Here is a 17695-nt window from a genome sequence, read left to right on the forward strand (position 1 = left end):
TCACAGAGACACACAAAGCAGTCACACGCAGACGAGATTTCGCAAGGCAGAGGTCCTTCCAATCCCAGCTCACAGCTGAAAACCGAGAGAGGAAGATACTCCTTTGTTTATTCTTTTACTTTTTATACATTTGTGGGTCTAGCAGAAGATTGGCTTCTTGGGGTTTCCACCCCTCAGCTTCAGTGGCCAGACGAATTGTCAGTTACAATTGTTTTCAGGCTAGAAATATGCAAACAAAGGACAGGGAATGAAAAACAAAGGATTTGTTTATATCATTTCTGTGGGAAAGGTAAAAAACTGCTCTAATATTCTACAGTAACTAAAAGATCTGACTCCATTTATGAACATCAAAAGGCTAATAAAGAAACTCAGAAAAACCAGAGTAACACAGAATGCACATGGAATTGATTCCTTTCTCACACCAATGTTATCCATGACACAGTGCAATGAAGTCAGAATTAGAATTGCTTTGAATCTTCACTAGCATGCATGAGAGAACATTATGACTGTGTGTATCTCTCTGAGGTTTTTTAATTTCTTTTTTTTTTCTTATTTCTCATGTTCCTCTGGGAGATCTCATTGCCAGTTTTAACAAAGGGCATCATCTCTTTGCAGATGATATCCAACTCAACAACTCTGTCAAGTCACTCTCTGATCCCCTTCTTGCCACCTGTCTTCAACATGTCAATCAACAGATGGCTACACCATCACTAAGGAATGCTTCAAAGGCATTCAAAATGTTCTAAAAGTCCTCTTTGTTCCACGTCTCTTGCTCTGCTATCAGTCTTCTTAATTCAGCCCTTCAGTTCTCTGCCAAAAATCTTGCTGCTATCCATAACATAGGGTTTTAAATTTCTTTTCCCCTACTTAAAAGCTACTTCCATAATATTTACAGATTTATCCATACTTTGACATCTGCTTCCACTGTGTTACACTGAATGTTTTACTCCAGTTTTTAAAATGTCACTTTTTCCATTCTGGCTTTCCAAAACCACATTTTCTAACTTCACCAACCAATAGGCAGGAAACAGAATACTACCCTGCTTCAGAAAGTGGTGACTCCCTCAAGAACTTCAATGTCTTCTTAAATGCAGAATCTCATTTTAAGACTTGTGAAAATATATTTCAGTGTCCATAGCTGTAAGCTAAAGCCTTCTGGTATACTTAGAAGAGTAATACCGGGTTTTGCCAGATGACTGTTATCAAAATATCATTCTGGTATTACCTTAATATAATTGTGTTGGACTGTGCTAGATTTCTATCACAGCATCTTGGCTTTTGCTTCTCCTCAGCCATTAGTTATCTCTGTGTCCTCTCTACAAGCTTACAAAAAATGAGAAAGCAAGCCAATACGTTCATTTACCCTGTTTTACTCTTGCCTGCATTTTCAAGCCTTCCCTTCAAACCACTGTATCATCTTCAGTATAGACCCATTTCCACAGCATTAACATTCCAAGAATTTGTAATAATAACCTTTCATAAATCTGGAGTGTCTTTGCCAGTAAAGGAAGTGGCAGAATATAAAATGGATTAACAAAAGTGAAGCGTAGCCACATGAAGAAAAATCAATGCAGTGGAAGTAGGGAATCTGATGTAAAAATACCAATGAGTCACTGATGTAAAAAATGCCAAAGAAAAAAACTATATGGGCCAATGGTCAACCACCTAAACTCTACTGGTAAGTGCACCCAGGGAGCCTCAAAGGGATGTCCCTGAGGGCTGACAATCACAAAATCCCAGTATATGCTTACCAGTACAAAAAAGGCACTGCAAACAGATTGGCACACATCGTTCTCTTAATAAGGGGATTATCCTTCTATTTGTTACTGCCTCCACCTCCTCTTTCATCCTGTCATTTGCAATTCCATAACACTAGTGGTAACCATAGTCATCATGTAGAAAAGCATTTAGTGTTCTCCTTTTAACAGCATTTAGCAGATGGAACCAGCTCACTTCCACAGAAGCACAGAATGGATAAATTGTGTGGAAGGGACTACAGTGGATCCAACCTCTCTGCTTAGGCAGGGTTGTCCTAGAGCACATGGCACAGGAGTGCATCCAGAAGGGTCTTGTATAACTCCAATGAGAGAGACTCTACAACCTCTCTGGGCAATCTGTTCCAGTGTGTGTGGTCACCTGCACAGTAAAGACATTCTTTCTCATATTCAGGTAGAGCTTCCTGTGCATGAGCTGCCCCTTGCCTCATGTCCTAGCGGGGGGCACCACTGAGAAGTATCTGGACCCATCTCCTCAGCACCCCTCCTTTGCATATTTGTACACATCAATAAGGTCCCCTCCTAATCATATCTTCTCAAGGCTGAACAGGCCCAGTTCTCTCTGCCTTTCCTCTCAAGAAAGATGTTCTTATCCTCTTTGTCACCCTCTGCTGGACCCTCTCCAGGAGCTTCACCTTGTGGGACTACAGGCGGAGGTGGTGCTGGGGGCATTCTTGCTCCTAATGTGTTGCAGCTGTGTTAATTACCAAAGAGTGGGAACAGCCTCGCCCTCACAGCTATGGGTGGTAAGAGTGAGTTGGTTGGTAGAGTAGTTAGTTGGAGTTTGCTGTCTGTGCTATGAAGAGGAAGGGACAGGAGGTTGTGTGAGGGGCAGACAGGGTGAGACATCGTACAGGGGACAGACAGGGTTAGGTGGCCGTGCAAGGGACAGGAAGCAGCGAGCTGAAGCTGCAGAAGGAAGAAAGCAAGCAAGCCAGAACTGTATGGAGGTGTTAATGGAACTGCAACATAGAAAGGGTATGAAAGACTTTTAAATAACGTGGAAATGATACTTAAGGACTCCAGAAGATTTTAAAGGAGCACTCTTGAGTGCCGTGGCCATCTCAATGATGACATCACTTTTCTTGGTCTGGGGAGCCCAGAACTGGGCACTCCAGCCCTCACCAGGGCTGAGGGGCAGGATCACGTCCCTCGGCCTGCTGGCAATGCTCTTCCTTATGCATCCCCGGACACCACTGGCCTTGACACCAAGGGCACACTGCTGGCTCAGGGACAGCTTGTTGTCCACCAGGACCTGCAGGTCCTTCTCTGCAGAGCTGCTCCCCAGCAGGTCAGCCCAGCCTGTGCTGGTGCCCAGGGTTGTTCCTCCCCAGGTGCAGGACCCTGCGTTTGCCTTTGTTGAATTCCAGGCAGTTCTCCTCTGACCCTCTCTTCAAGCTATCGAGGTCGTTCTGAAGGGCTGCACAGCCCCCTGGGGTATCGGCCACTCCTCCCGGTTTCGTGTCATCAGTAAACTTGTTGAGGAGATACCCTGCCCCGTCATCACTTTGCCAGCTCCTCTCAGAGAACCAGCGAGGAGCAGCCCGTGAGATGCCGAGACCTCGTCAGAGCTCTAAGCTGGGCACAGGCGGCGGCGGCGGCGGCCCGGAGCGGCCCGTCGCCATGGCGACCGCCGGCGGCGTCCCGCGGGGCGGAAGGGCCGCGCTCTCGCGAGATGGCGGCGGCCGGGCCGGGCCGGGCCGGAAGGAGGCGCGCGTTTGAAGGCGGCGGCGGCGGGAAGGGGCTGTGGCGGAGGTGGAACGGGGCCGGTGAGTGCGTTTGTCCCGGGGCGTCTCGTCTCTCCTGAGCCGCCGCTGCTGCGGGGCGAAGCGCGGGGCTCGCCCGAGGGGAGCGAGCCTGTGGCTGCAGCGCCGGCTCCCCGTGCCCGGGGCGGCGCCGGGCTGGTCCTTTTCCAGGACCGTTTCTTTCCAGGCGAATGGCGCTTGAGGATGGCTGAGCGCAGCCGCCAGCCGCGAAGGTGTTGAGCTTTAAAAAGCAGGGAAACGAGGTGGCCTCCCTTTTCAGAAACGGAATAACTTAACTGCGAAGTTTTAGCGGTTTGGAAAGTTTAATTGGTGCAGTGTTAAAAGGCTTCTAGTTCTGCCGTGGGACGAGGATGAGCTTTAGGTTTTAGTACGTTGTTCGTTTGCTAGGTATTCGTTTCCAAATTGAAGTGTTTGTTTTAAGGCTTGTTCAGCCAAGTATTTGTATTTATAATAATTTAGGTTGGAAGAGACGTCCAGGATAGTCAATCATATATCTTTGATCGTGTGCTTTATGCATGTAGATCAGATTCTGTGAAGGGCTTTAAAAAACCACAAACACGAGGAAGCATAGATTTTATTTGAACTGTAACAAATCATCAAGTAATTGGATGCCGAAAATCTTGATAGTAACTCTGGTGCCGTTCTCCGCGTTCCATTCACAAAAAAACCTCCAAAACAAATTAAAAAAAAAAAAAAAAAAAAAAAAAAAAGTTTGTTTCGGGTGTGTAATTGAGCATGAAAATACACTGTTGCAATTCTTGAGTTACACTGGTTTTGAAAAACTGCAAAAGTGAATGTCAGATGAGAGGATTTTAAATTATCAAATGACAGGGCTTTGGGAGTCACTCACATGGGGAGATGTAAGATTTTAAATGCGTATCACAACCTCAGAATGAAAATTGAGCCTTCAGTCCTAGTTCTAAACCCCTTGACTGAAAGACTTACTTATTAAATTTTTTTTTTTTTTTCTATTACCAGGGCTTAGTATAAACTGCTTTTAGGTACTTAGTTCTTAGTATCTTCAATTACAAGTATTTTCAAGTTTTATTTCTGATAATGCACGTGTTTTTAACACATATTCTTAGCGGATATTTGTAATATTTATTAGCTATCTCTTTGAGAACGCCCGAGTGCTGCTTCTTGTTCTCTAGTCTCCACCATTTACACAGTATGCTTTTAAAAGAAGTTATCCATTATTTAATAGAATTTATTGGAATTGACTCTGACTGATTTGTGGCTAACATATAAAATGTTGTTGAAATCACGTGTTAAAAATATAGCTCCCAGCTTCTGTTGGTATCTTGAGGGAAAAAATATCAATACTTTGTTAAATAATGCCTGTGAAACACTGCGAGTCGAGTGGAATATTTATATGATTTTCAAATATTTACTTTGAGTTTGAACCAACAAAACAGGGAAACTGGCAGAAAATGTCACCTGGAAAAGTTCTGCAACCTGCAGTGAAAATGAAGGTGGATGAACTCTTTTTGTGCTGGTTGAGTCAGCCTGCAACTCAGCTGACACTAAAGGACTGGTTGAGAAGAATCAAGAATAAGGAGAAAACAGAGTTTGGTAACACAGATTCAGGAAACAGTAAAAATGAGAGTTTCACCAGTAAAGATTCCAGTTCCAAGCAGTGCATATTAGGAGATACCAGATTGCCTTTGATGTCTTTCAGTCCTCCTCAGCTTTCTACTACTCTTCCATTGGCGACTCCAGCCAGCTCAAGGAACACTTCTAATGTTAGAGCAACACGTCGATCCTTGAGGACCAAAGAAGTAAGTTTGTTTCTTACTAGATTTATTTGTTTAAATGGAACTGACTTTTGTGTTTGTGGCATTGGCAAATTATGTCAGTAAATAGTTTCCCTGGATGAGGTATCAGGAATGGAGTGAGGCAGCAGCACTAAACACAAAATACCAATGTTTGTGTGTCATTAGTGTTAGTGGATAGGTGGCATAAGCTTCCATAAGACTGTCTTGGCTCCTTGCCATCTAATTGTGGATAAATTTAAGTCCTTGTGTTTGTGTTCCTTTTGTAACATACTGCCTTGACTGCAAATATCCCTTTGTCTAATGATACCAGGCACTGTTGTTAGTAGAAGACTCAAATTTGACTTCACTGAATCTGCATATTAACAAAGTAATTGTATTGGTACTGCATGGTACACTCAGCACTTCCTTCCTAATGAGCTCGTTATTTTGAACAGACAATGCTCTCTATGCAAGGATGATAACTCTGCCCCCAACCTGAAATGTTCTTTTTAAGCTTGCAATTCAGTTCAATCTAGTTTCTAGCTCTTTTCATAAATTGTAAAAGCAAAACTGGACAGAAAACATTGTCGTAACTGACAAAGTTAAGTGTTGCTTATGTATGATCAACAGCCATAGAATTATAGAATGACTTGGACTGCAAGGGCCCTTCAAGACCATCTACTTCCAACCACCCTGCCATGGACAGGGGTGCCTTCCATTAGAATTGGTTGCACAAAGCCCCATCCAGCCCCGGCTTTGAACAGTCCCGGGAATGGGAGATGGACAGCTTCTCTGGGCAACCTGTTCCAGTTTCTCATCATCCTCACAGTAAAGAATTTGAATAATTTCTTCCTAATACTTGATTTAAACCTACCCTTTCAGTTAAAGCCATTTCCCGTTGTCCTCTCACTACATGCCCTTGTACAAAGCCCCTTTCCAGCTCTCTTGTTGGTCCCCTTTAAGTGCTGGAAGGCCGCTGTAAGTTCTCCCCAGAGCCTTCTCTTTTCCAGGTGGAAAACCCCCAAGTCTCTCAGCTTGTCTTCTTTGGCAAGGTACTGCAGCCCTGTGATCATCTTTGTGACCTTCCTCTGGACTTGCTCCAGCAGATCCATGTCTTTCATATGCTGAGGATCCCAGAGCTGGGCACAGCGCTCCAGCTGGGGTCACACCATAGCAGAGCAGAGGGGCAGAATCACCAACCTTGCCCTGCTGGCCAGCAGATTTTGATGCAGCTCAGGACACAGTTGGCTTTCTGAGCTGCAACTGCACATTGCTGGGCCATGTTGAGCTTTTTATCCAGCAACATCCCCAAGTCCTCCACCTCAGGGCTCCTCTCAATCCATTCCCCACCCAGCCTGTTTTTGGCTTGGGATTTCCTTGACCCAGATGCAGGACCTTCCACTTGACCTCACTGAATGTCATGACATTCATAAGGGACTTCAAAGAGTCATTATGCTGTTTGTGCTATGGGACTTTAAATTCACTGTCTTGGATTAGGTACGTTTTAATAAGACTGGAAAATCTTGAGAGGTTGTAACTCAATCTCTCTGCGTACTTTGGTATCTAACTTATTACAGTGTCCAAACCTGGTATCCCAGGGAAGCCTGCTCAGTAGGGTGAGGGTAGAGAGGATGAAGCTGGAATGTTTAAGAATATCAGTTATTTATTGTTTGTTGTTGATATGTGTTGAGTGTATAGACTTATCCATTAACCCACAACAGTAAGAGCATGACTATTTTGCACTTAAATATTTAATCTGAATTGACCTCTTTGTTTCATAAATACTAATTTTCAAATCTAGTTTGACAACTTCTTTGCTCCAAAACACCACTGTCCAGTCTAGTGTTTGTCTAGATTGATTTACAATAATAGAAACATGTATTTATGTATAATCACCAGCCAGACAACAGGACATGATGATTGATTTACTTTGTTGTTGTTGTTCACACTATTGTATTTCCTGTTCTAGTGAAATGCAGAAAGTCAGTCAGCAGATGCTCAGTTTATTCTTGTATCAGATAAAAACAAACAAAGGAAGACTTTCCATTAAAAACCACTGTTATTTGCTATTGGTCAATAACTTGTGTACTATAATTTCTCTTCATATGCTCTTGGTTGATTGCTTGAAGTAAATCCCATAAAGAAGAACTAGAAGAGGTTAATAAAGAGTAATGTCCTTGACTAAATTGGAATTGTTTGTATAGTGCTGAGATTGAAACCTAGAGGGGTTAGGTGGTTGGTTGCTTCAGTGGCTTGGGAAGGAGGAATTTCCAAGCAATGAGAAATTTATTTATAGCTTTATTTTTCAGGTGAACTTAATCTTCATCCAAAAGTTTCTTAATCTCTAAGTGTAAATTGCATTTGCAGCTGGCACCAGGTCTTAAATATAAATTTAGTCTGCATGTTTTTCCATGACAGTCTGTTTTCTCTTAGAAAGCATATTGTACCCCACTTTCTTCCACAAACTACCTCATGCAGTGTCAAAGCTAATGTATCTGCTGTTGTGCATCTTACTGTATTTCTCAGATGAAGCCACAGTAGTTTTACCTACCTCATAAGAGTTTTAAGTAAGTTTGAGGCCCTCATCTTGTTTCTATAAGTAGAAGAAAATGTTTCAGATACTGGACCTACTGTACAAGCTAATACAGATTTAAATTCTAAATAGCAGTCCTAGGAAATGGTAAAAGTTAATGTGCTTAGCTCTTTATGCATGAGGGTGTTATCAGAAAAGGGCTTTTACATCCAGCCATAAAGAGCTGGAATTTTTTTTTCCTACATAAGTCAGCTTAAGCATCTTACTAAACTTTTTCTTATTGTGCGCTGGAAATCTCCTAAGGCAGCATACAAGCAGTTAACTTACTTTGGCGTGATACATTTTCAGTATCACTGAGCTAAATCACTGCATTTGATTATGGGTGAGGCTGCTGTATAACTTTTCCCTGTTTTTTAAAATATTCCTGCAACTTTTTTGAAGAACACCAAACCATAACAGAAAACCATCATCCTTAGTAATTACCAGGAAGTAAATATGAATGTGTAGGAAAACATAATTTTCATGCTACAGGTTTCTGTACTTGTTAGCAAAACATGTTTTTTCTGAATGGAAGCATTCTTAATTAGAATCTAATTACATATTTAATCTTTGATACTTTAAACACTAGCATATGAGCGAAATAAGTTGGTGTGCTGATTGCAACCATTTAACAGCATTTAAAAGTACTGTAGCTGTCAGCTTTGTATTCAAGGAGATCTTTTCTTTTTTTCCAGAGATTAGCTTGTAATTGAAGCCTTCGGGCTATACTTCTATCCAAAATTCAGAAGTTGCTATATATTTTGCTGAAACACTAATGTCTTGTCAGAGGAGAATTTGCTATCTTTCAAGATAATTGAAGCCCTCCCTTGATTAACAAGTCAAAAGTACTTATTCCAATAATGAAAGAACCTATATGGTCTTTATGGGTTTTTTTTCATCTGGACAGGTCACTTAAAGCCATTTTAAGAGTAAACTGTTGACTTAATCCAAATGCACATTTTAAAATCTGTTCAGAATTCTACCATGAAAATTCGTCTTTCAGTGTGTTTTAGTACAAATGGAAACAAGACATTGTTTAAGGATTGGGGTTTTGTTCCTTTGAGAGGTACTTTGCTTCCCTTGTATGGTGTCATTCACAGTGAGGTGGATATCTGACTGTACCCATTGTATAAACATGGTAATTGCAAAGTTCTGGTCACTTTGTTTATGTGATATGAAGTGCTTGCTAGCACTTGGTATTCTGCAAAGTACGCCTGTGATTTGTATGTACTATATACTTCAAATAACAAAAATTTAGAGACATTAAAAAATGTCAGCGTTCAAGTCTCAAATGATTTCTGAGTATATTGTTGAAGAAATTCAAGATCTGTAGTTTTCAGACTTGAAGGATAGCTGTTGTAGATTTCTTCTAACCCTGAGCACTACTGTCCATAGATTAAACAGTGTTTCTGGGACTCTAGATTACCTTAAACACGTAGAGTATACACAATTGTACACTGTTCATCACATTGTCAAAAATGCTATTCCTCAAGGCCTAAAAAGTGCCACAAGCAAGATGTTTAATCCTAACCAGCTGGTGTGCAAGGCTGTCTTGGTTTTGAAAGACAGTTGTCTGCCAAGGAAAGCTAGAGCCTCCCTTGGAATGGAGAATGTAAACCCCCTTCCCTCCAAATTATTATAATTTTGCTATTATGGGCTTTCAGGCAAAGATATGGGAATAGGAATAACAGCTCTTTACTAGGAATATTTTAAAAAAAGAAAATACAAATGTGTACAAAAAAAAAAAAAAAAAAAGAAAAGAAAAAAAAGAAACACAATAAAACAAGCAACAAAGCAAACAAAAATCCTGGAACAACCCTGACAGAGTCAGGGATATGACCTGGCACCCTGTTGGTCAGAGTGTTGGAAGCAGTCCAAATAAGTCTTCCTAGAGTAATGGATGTGGTTCTGTGGAGTAGAGATGGTTCTGTAGAAAGTCCAGTGGTGGTGAAATGGGTCCAGTCTTCCTCCAGGAATCCAGTGGAAAAACCCGGATCCCTTGTGTCCTTCAGTCCCAGTTTTTATCTGGCTGGGCACAGCTGGCTGCTCCCCCACTGTGTGGAGCATCTCACAATGGGATGATGGAATGTGTCATGTCATTGGTGGGCCCTAATGGCCCATTATCAGAAGATGTCCCCCTGGAGGATGGAGGGGAGGTGAAAGAGATAAGAAACACTGCCCCACCTGGTTTTAATGGCTGGGCCATTACCAGAAGGCATTGGCCCCCCTCCCCCTTGGAAGGGTGAGAGAAGGATGAAATATCTCCCAAAAAACAGCTTTTAAGAGATCGAATATAATACACATTTCTAGATTCCATAATCCAAGACAAAGGCCTCTGGGGAAACAATTCACAGAATTTCCTATGGGTATTTTGTGGGATGGTGGTGCGGAAAGAATGTGATACAATCAGAAATACTTTAAAGTTATTTTCCATTTCTCTGCAGGGTCAACCTTTGATATGAAGGCACTTCTTGGAGTGGTTTCTGTATATCTTTTATTTGATAAGCATACTGTTCCTGCTTGTTATCCTGTGGCAATTAAGGCTCATTGTCCTCCTATTGATAAAACTTGTAATTTTTTTTTACTTCTTTAATATATAGCTGCTTAGCTTTTTTAATCATGAATAACATTCTTGCCAAATTTTTGTAAGCAGTTACTTGGTTTAAACATGGAGTTTTAATTTACAGGGAGGCTATTATGAAACCTTTTAACATTGACTGAACTCTGAATAACACTTAACAGTTGCTTTTTGAAACAATTTAATTCTGTGGGCTTGAGGTAGAGGGTGGCTTGCCTGACACCATCATTTTACAAGGTGTCTGCATCTGCATTGCTGCCTCGTACACATTCGTACCAGCAGCGCTGTTGGCTCCGGAGCCTGGCCGGTGTGAGCTGTGTTAGCATTGCACTGCACACCAGGCTGCGCTGTGTGGCCTAACACAGGCACTCCCCAGCTCCCTGTCATGCAAAGATAGTGTTCGTAGTGCTATGTCCTATCACCAAGTGGGGAGCATGGTGGACTTGGCTCTCAACTCGTGACTTAAAGGGAGACTGTAAATAACCTGGTATCAAACTGATGTACTTTTACAATGATAACAGGGTACTATGAGAGATGTCAGCATTAGTGTCATCTCAATAAAGCTCCTTTTTATAGTGCCAACAAAGCAAGGGAAGGCAAAAGTTCTTATTAATGTCTGGAAGAGCACAGCTATAGGTGTTCCTATAAAATCGTTATTAGTTTTGAGTGGGATGACATAATAGTATCCAGCATAAGCAGCACTGGTAGTATGTTGTGTTATTCATCTTAAGTTTTGCTGTACTGAATAGCTTGGAATAGAAGAATCATTATCCTGATTAGAGAACTAACTGTTCTTTTTATTTATAATTGAGAAACTGAGTTATTCACTGTTGTAGGGTTTTGATAGTGCTCCTTATTCTATGTGTATCTTGTTACCCTGGCATATAAATGTTACTTTTGTTAGCAGTTATATTGATTTTGTTTACACTTTGTGCTTTATTAAAAGAAATAGTGAACTTTTGTCCTCTTTCAGAGTGGCAGTTGCACTTGTGTCCTACTGGAAACTCATATTTTTATATACTGCATCCAGTTTTAGGAGTTTTTTGCATTTCTAGTACTGAGAAAAGGAATTCAGAATTGTGTGGCTTTCTTCAAGTTTGAAGCTTACCTGAATCCTGACACAGGACAATTAAAATTAATTCAGTTTTGAATTATGACATTAATTAATCAGTAACTCCTTTGTGAGTAACTGACACTTAAACAAAAAAAGTTCAGAGCTATATAATCATAGCTTACAGATCATTACTTCCAGTTGCTTCTCTGTCCAGTCTTTCAAAACAGGTAAACTTAATTATAGCTTTACATCAATGATTTAAACAGTGCATTTTTTAATGGGTGTTCAATCTGTGATTGATATAAAGGAGATAGCTTTTTCTCTTTTTTTTTTTTTTTTTTGCATTCAGTGATGCTTAAGAACCTGTTTTACTTTTTGAGAACCCCTTCATATGCCTTACATTTACTCTGTCAGCAAGAAATGAACGTGAGGCTGTTATAAATGAGAAGACCAAATTCAATAAATCAAAATTTGGAATTTTATTAAGAGACAAAATAACAGTCTCGGACAGCCACAATTAAAAGGACAGCGTCGAGCCCGGGGTCGGCGCCGGGTGAACAACGATAACACACTCTGCCAGTCTGTTATCCCCCAAGTTCACATCTGGGGTTTGCAGCAGCCTCTTTTTATACACTGGATCGCGGAGAGAGGCCTGAGATGATGTAAGTCCTCCATCCGAGGCAGCTTCATTAAGTATGCAAGTTTCAGTTCTAAGAGTCTGAATGGATCAGCGGAGGAGGACAATGCTGTCGATGGTCGGTTCCAGGTGTGGTGTAGACATGCTGATTTTTGGCCGGAGACCATCGAGATACAGATCTGAAACCATCATCGGGTTCTCCAGGCTATCATCTCTGTGTTCTGTTGCCCTTTGTTTCCTTTCAGTGATTCCTGGCAGTGACAGTCTTCTGTCCTCCTTTCTGGTAATTCCAATCAAGCTCTTTCCGTGTCCCTCCCAAACCTTTTCAGGCTAGGGATATTTTGTATTCTGTTGAATCCCCTTCTTCCCAAGTTAACCCACAAAATGCTAAAACAAAACCTAACTTCTAACATGCTAGTTTATACAGGACTTATAATCATACATTCAGTATTACAATTTATATTCTATTAACATGAAGTAACTTCAGAGCAGATGTTACATTCCTTTTTAACGATTTGTAGCCAAAGCATGTTTGTGTCTCTCTCCTGGTAGCTAATGCATGTTTGTGTCTCTCTCCTGGTAATTCTTAATCATGTTATGTCTCGTGCTTCCCCCTCCCTTGTCCTTTCAAGAGAGAGAAATTCCTGCACTTTTTCTGAGCTGCTTTCCTCTGAGTTAACTCATAGTTTGTTGGATTAAAACAAAACTTACATTTATTTAGATGATATTACATTTTTATCTATCAACGCGAATTAACTTTAGGACATATATCACAAGGCCATAAGTTTGTATGGGCTTGCTTCAGTACAAAATCATAAATGCAGCTCATCCAGTGAGCTAGTTTGTCCACTGTTGGACCTAGACAATGGCTGCACTAAGGATTTTTCAGCAAGCCACGTTGTGAAAAAAATCTTCAAAATACCAGTAGTAAAACCAGATGGCCAAGTCTTGGCAGTTTAAGAGGATTTGCGCACACAGTTGTCTTGAAGTTGCCTCGCTTTCATTGAATTTAAGTTGTTACATTGATTCAAGAGGATACTAATTAAGCATACTCATTGTTTTTCACAGTCAGCAGCAAATGGTTACTAAATTTAGTGTTTTAAGTGTGGCATAATATGTAAATAACTCCTTTGTGTCGGGCTGTTAGCGTGGTGTTCTTGTCTTCCGGTTAACCACGTGGTACCAATGTCTTGGTAGATAAGATTAATTTGTGTTCTGTGAACAACAGATACAACTTAAAATGGGTCCATTGAAACCTACAGTGACCAAAGAGGTATTTTTAAAAGTGTGTTCCAGTACTTAATGTTAGGTGTGCCCCTTTTGCATAGCAGTCATGTAAAAAATAGCTAGAAACTCTAGAGCCACCTAAGTACGGCTTCTTGACCACAGGTACTTGCAGAAATGATGAGCTCTTGGGAGATGTGTCCCATTAACCTTGTGCATGCTGTTTAGTTTCATTTCATATGGAACTAGACTTGCATATTTGTTCCATGCAGGTCTTGCTAGTAACTTTGGCTGATTTAGGGGTGAGATGACCTGGAAGTCTAAAAGGAAAATGCGCATGAAGTCTGCATAGGAAAACGGTGGGAGGAAAACATCAAGCGGGTGCTGAGGAAATCATTGCCAAATATTTGTAAGATGCGCTCAGTGTGAATTAGGTTCAATTCGGCCTTCTTGACAAAACAAGGCTAGTAGAACTTATCAAATGGCTTGAAAAGGTTTTTTGGATTCAGCAGAACCAAGAGAACAGTTTCTAATGAGTTTTATTCCTTTAGACGCTAGATTTGTACCGATAAACAATAAATAATCTTCTAAATTTTGTAAATATTTCTAGTAGATATGATCAATACTGACATATTGTGAATAATAATCCTTGTGGCATACTTTACCAAAAGATAAAGCAAGTTATTTGAAATTATGCAATATTGAAAACAATGATGAGCTAGATTATTCTTCTACCTGGTAAATCTTTGTGAATAGTCATCATGTACAACAAATACTGTAAGTCTTCTGTTGTAACATCCGATTTTAAACAAAAGATCACTAATTTTCTTCTCTTACTTGCTTTTAACATACTAAAAGCACCACCTAAAATTTTGACTCCTTACTTAGTTATCAAGTGACAAATTTAGACTGAGTATTTTAGAAAGATTTTTCTAGAATGCTTGAAAAAATATGTAAACTTTGCATAAAGACTTACAGTAGCATTGGAGATTGGAGGAAAGTCAGGACTACTGTTCCTGTTCTGGCAATGCATATGTGGTGTTCTGCCTCTGTAAGATGTCTAATTCTTGGGTCTTTTTTCTTCGTGTGTAATGATTGCCCTTTTAGTTATTCTGAAAGCTCAGGTTCACATGGTTACCAGTGACCACTTTCTTTGCTCTGTCTTCTTTCTTTGCTTTGTCCTTTGGCACTGTACCCTGCTTGCAATTTTGGATGTGCACTGCTTTCCATTTAGTTCTGTAGAAATCAGTATAGTTTCTGTTGCCTCTGTTTCCTGTATCAGCAATGATTTCAGACTGATACAACAACATGGTAGATTAAGTTGTCATAGAACTTCTATCAGAAATCCTGGTTTTGGGTGGTAAATTAGCAATTTGTGATTTTACTGACGGACTTGTATGACAAAGTCTGTATCTTAGGCTTCCCAATTTGTTGGTTTTGTGTTAAGACCTTCAAGGAGAAGAATCTCAAGCAAAATCATAAGAAGCTGTCCTGCAGTTGTCACTGACTCAAAATTATTGTCTTGTGATTTCAGGGACTAAATGACATGTCAGGTTAGCCTCTGATGATGGACTTAAAGTAGTAGCTGTACTTTCATGCACCAATCATTCTAGTCTGGGAAATAATGTTTTTGAAAGGTTTAATTGAAAATTCAGTTAATTTCCAAAAGAGGAAGTACTGAACAGCTTATACGATGTTTAAATAAATTGCTGGACAGTTATTAAATGTTATTCATCTTCTTATTACCAGACTACTCTGTCAACTTCTAAATTAGGGTGACACAATATAAATAATAACAGTCTATAAATGACTAAATATTCAAAATGGTGAGTGTGACTTTGAAATGTTCCATAATATACGTCAGTAGACTTGGTTTTAAAAGCTACTGTCTCTTGTAGACAAACCTGTGGCATTCTGAGACAGCCTGAATTGATTCTTTATTTCAACCTAATTCTGCTATTCAGAGGCTTACATTGGTAAAGTTACAAGTGCATATATTGTGGACTACATGTAGCTTCATCTGGATAGAGTGGATAGTCTCTGTAGCATCACGGTTAATCTAAAATGTTAAAACATAGCATCTTATTAGAGGAAATATGACTTTAATTTGTGCAATCCATACTAGATTTTTTTTTTTTCTTATATCTTTCTGTAATACCTCATCAGCATCAATTTGGGTGGTCCTGGTTTTCGTGATCCGATGAATAGGGTCATCTGAAGATCATTAACAGTAAATAGGCTCCATCTGCAGAACTATTCCAACAACCTTTCCCTTAAAATTCAGTTAATGCTGTACACAAATAAAAATATGAAGTGACATTTTCTAAGATGGCAGAGAGCATGAGAATTGTTCTAAAGGTATATAAACCATTCCTTTATTGTCAGGCATTGGTTTTATAATTTCTAGTATTGATGCTTCCTGAAGTTAGTCTGTCAGATGCAGTTAACAAACTGAAAAAGGCCCTTGCTATGTCTTTGGAGTCCAGGCTGTGTAACCATAGCAAGGAGACATGTATCTTATCTTAGTTGTAATCTGATAATGGCCTGTGCTGTGGTGTTCAGACATGACTTTCTTTGGATAATGTGTAGAAAATCCCATCAGCCCCTCCTTCCTGGCCTACCAACATGACCACACATCTGGCATCTAATGGCTGTCTTTTTGCTTACTCACTGTTTTGCCTCCTAAGAATTCTGGATTCTCTTAGCAACTGGAAAGAACAGCCAGTCATTGCTCTGTCTAATCGAAAAGTACTGGAAAATTTAAATAATCATTTGAGAAGGCATTTACCTGCAAGACTAACCATTCCAATGGGGAGGCATTGCATCCTACAAGAAAAAAAAAAAAAAAATGTATAGGCCCTGATGCACTTGAGCTCCTTTCCAAGGCCAAAGGATCAGTTTCTTCTTGTGAAGGTAGATTTCTTAACTGCACAGTGTCAACATCTAGCAGTTCATCAGTATGTCATACTCAAAACACAGTCCAAACTTTAAAGAATCAGTTTCCATAACTGAATATAAGCCTAATAACATGATTCCTTCTGCTGTGTACACGTTGTACGTGTTACCTCCCTTGGGTTTTGTGAGTGTACTGCTGGAAAGGGATGACTCCTATCCAAAGGAGAGTTAGGGATGGATCACAGAACTTTGTTATTCTGTTCAGCTCACAAGTGCATTGTTCTCTTCATGCAGAGCAGCTACAAATGGCAAGTTGCCAGTGAGAAATTCGTTTCAGGATCTTTCTGTATAGCAAAGGCCAGGTGTGGACTATCTGGTTTAGAAATAATTCTTGGTAACATGAAATAATGGTGATAGTCTAGTCACAATGTTTTGTGATGAGGAAAAAAAAAAAAACCTCAGCATTTCAGGGTGGTTTGGTTTTGCTTGTTTTCTTAGTCTAGCAAAGAATTGCTGCTTTAATTTGTCTTTTAGTACATTTATGTAATTTCTTTGTTGTATTTCCTGCCTCATAGTAGGTGTGTTTTAGCAAGCATCCGTTAGCTGATTGACTTCGTGTATATTTTCCTGAACTATATGTTTTTATTATTGCCTTATTTCCACTTTACACCTCTGGAATATACTACCATAGTCATGCTGTAACATTTTATTTCTTTATTGAAAAGGTGCTACCTTGCCTTACTTCTCTTAACTGCTGTGTTCTGCCCCTCACTATTAAGTTACTTTTGTAAAGGGTTGCAGTAGTTGGGTAACAGCCCTTTTACATTGGCTGATTTGGAGATACCTTTTTTTTTTCCCACAGTTAACCCAGGAGCCACTCAATTTCTGCACCATCACAGGCTGAGGGATGCTACTGGGTTCCATGCTGTTGCCATTGGGCTTGGCTATTCAGCGTTATTTAAATTTCCTCCAAGAGCCAAACAGGCTTTCTGTCATCTTGGTTCATGTGTTAGTGGATTGAAGACTAGACTCCAGCAACTAAAGCTTTTATATGGCTGAAAATTATTTTCTTGGGGGCTTCCTATGATGCTGGGATGCTTCTTCCAGCTTGAGGTCACTTCCATTTAATCTCTGAAGACTTTAATATGCTTTTGGTATATGTTTCTGACAAACTCTGGCTTGCTAGCCAAATAGTGAAGGGGTTTTTTTACAGTAGTCTTCAAGATTGTATTTCCTCTACAATACCTAGAATATTGTGTTATTCTTGTGTATGTTCATATCTTTGTTAAAGTGGTAAACTCTTTGGCCACAGTCTCTGAAGTCCAACCCATTCATAGTGTCTATTTTTAGCTTTGGAAGGAAGCTCTGAACATGCATCTTCCCCTCTGTTTGTTTATCGAGCTAATAATAAGCTGCCAGGATACTTGAACAGCTTCATGG

The 17695-nt window shown here is 40.1% G+C and overlaps 1 protein-coding gene across 2 annotated transcripts in view; it reads left to right on the plus strand.

The window, feature by feature from the left end:
* The first annotated feature begins 3479 nt into the window (after positions 1 to 3479).
* Positions 3480 to 17695, plus strand: part of PPP2R3B (protein phosphatase 2 regulatory subunit B''beta) — a 47840-nt gene continuing 33624 nt past the window's right edge. Inside the window, exons 1-2 of one of the 2 annotated variants that reach the window (XM_040055473.2) lie at positions 3480 to 3544; positions 4939 to 5319. In XM_040055473.2, the coding sequence (XP_039911407.1) occupies positions 4972 to 5319 (348 nt within the window). In that variant the 5' untranslated portion in view covers positions 3480 to 3544; positions 4939 to 4971. The remainder of the gene's footprint in view (positions 3545 to 4938; positions 5320 to 17695) is intronic. The other variant, XM_040055472.1, reaches the window with a different exon arrangement.

Source organism: Hirundo rustica, chromosome 2 (genome assembly GCF_015227805.2).
Source record: "Hirundo rustica isolate bHirRus1 chromosome 2, bHirRus1.pri.v3, whole genome shotgun sequence".
Classification (NCBI taxonomy): Eukaryota; Metazoa; Chordata; class Aves; order Passeriformes; family Hirundinidae; genus Hirundo; species Hirundo rustica.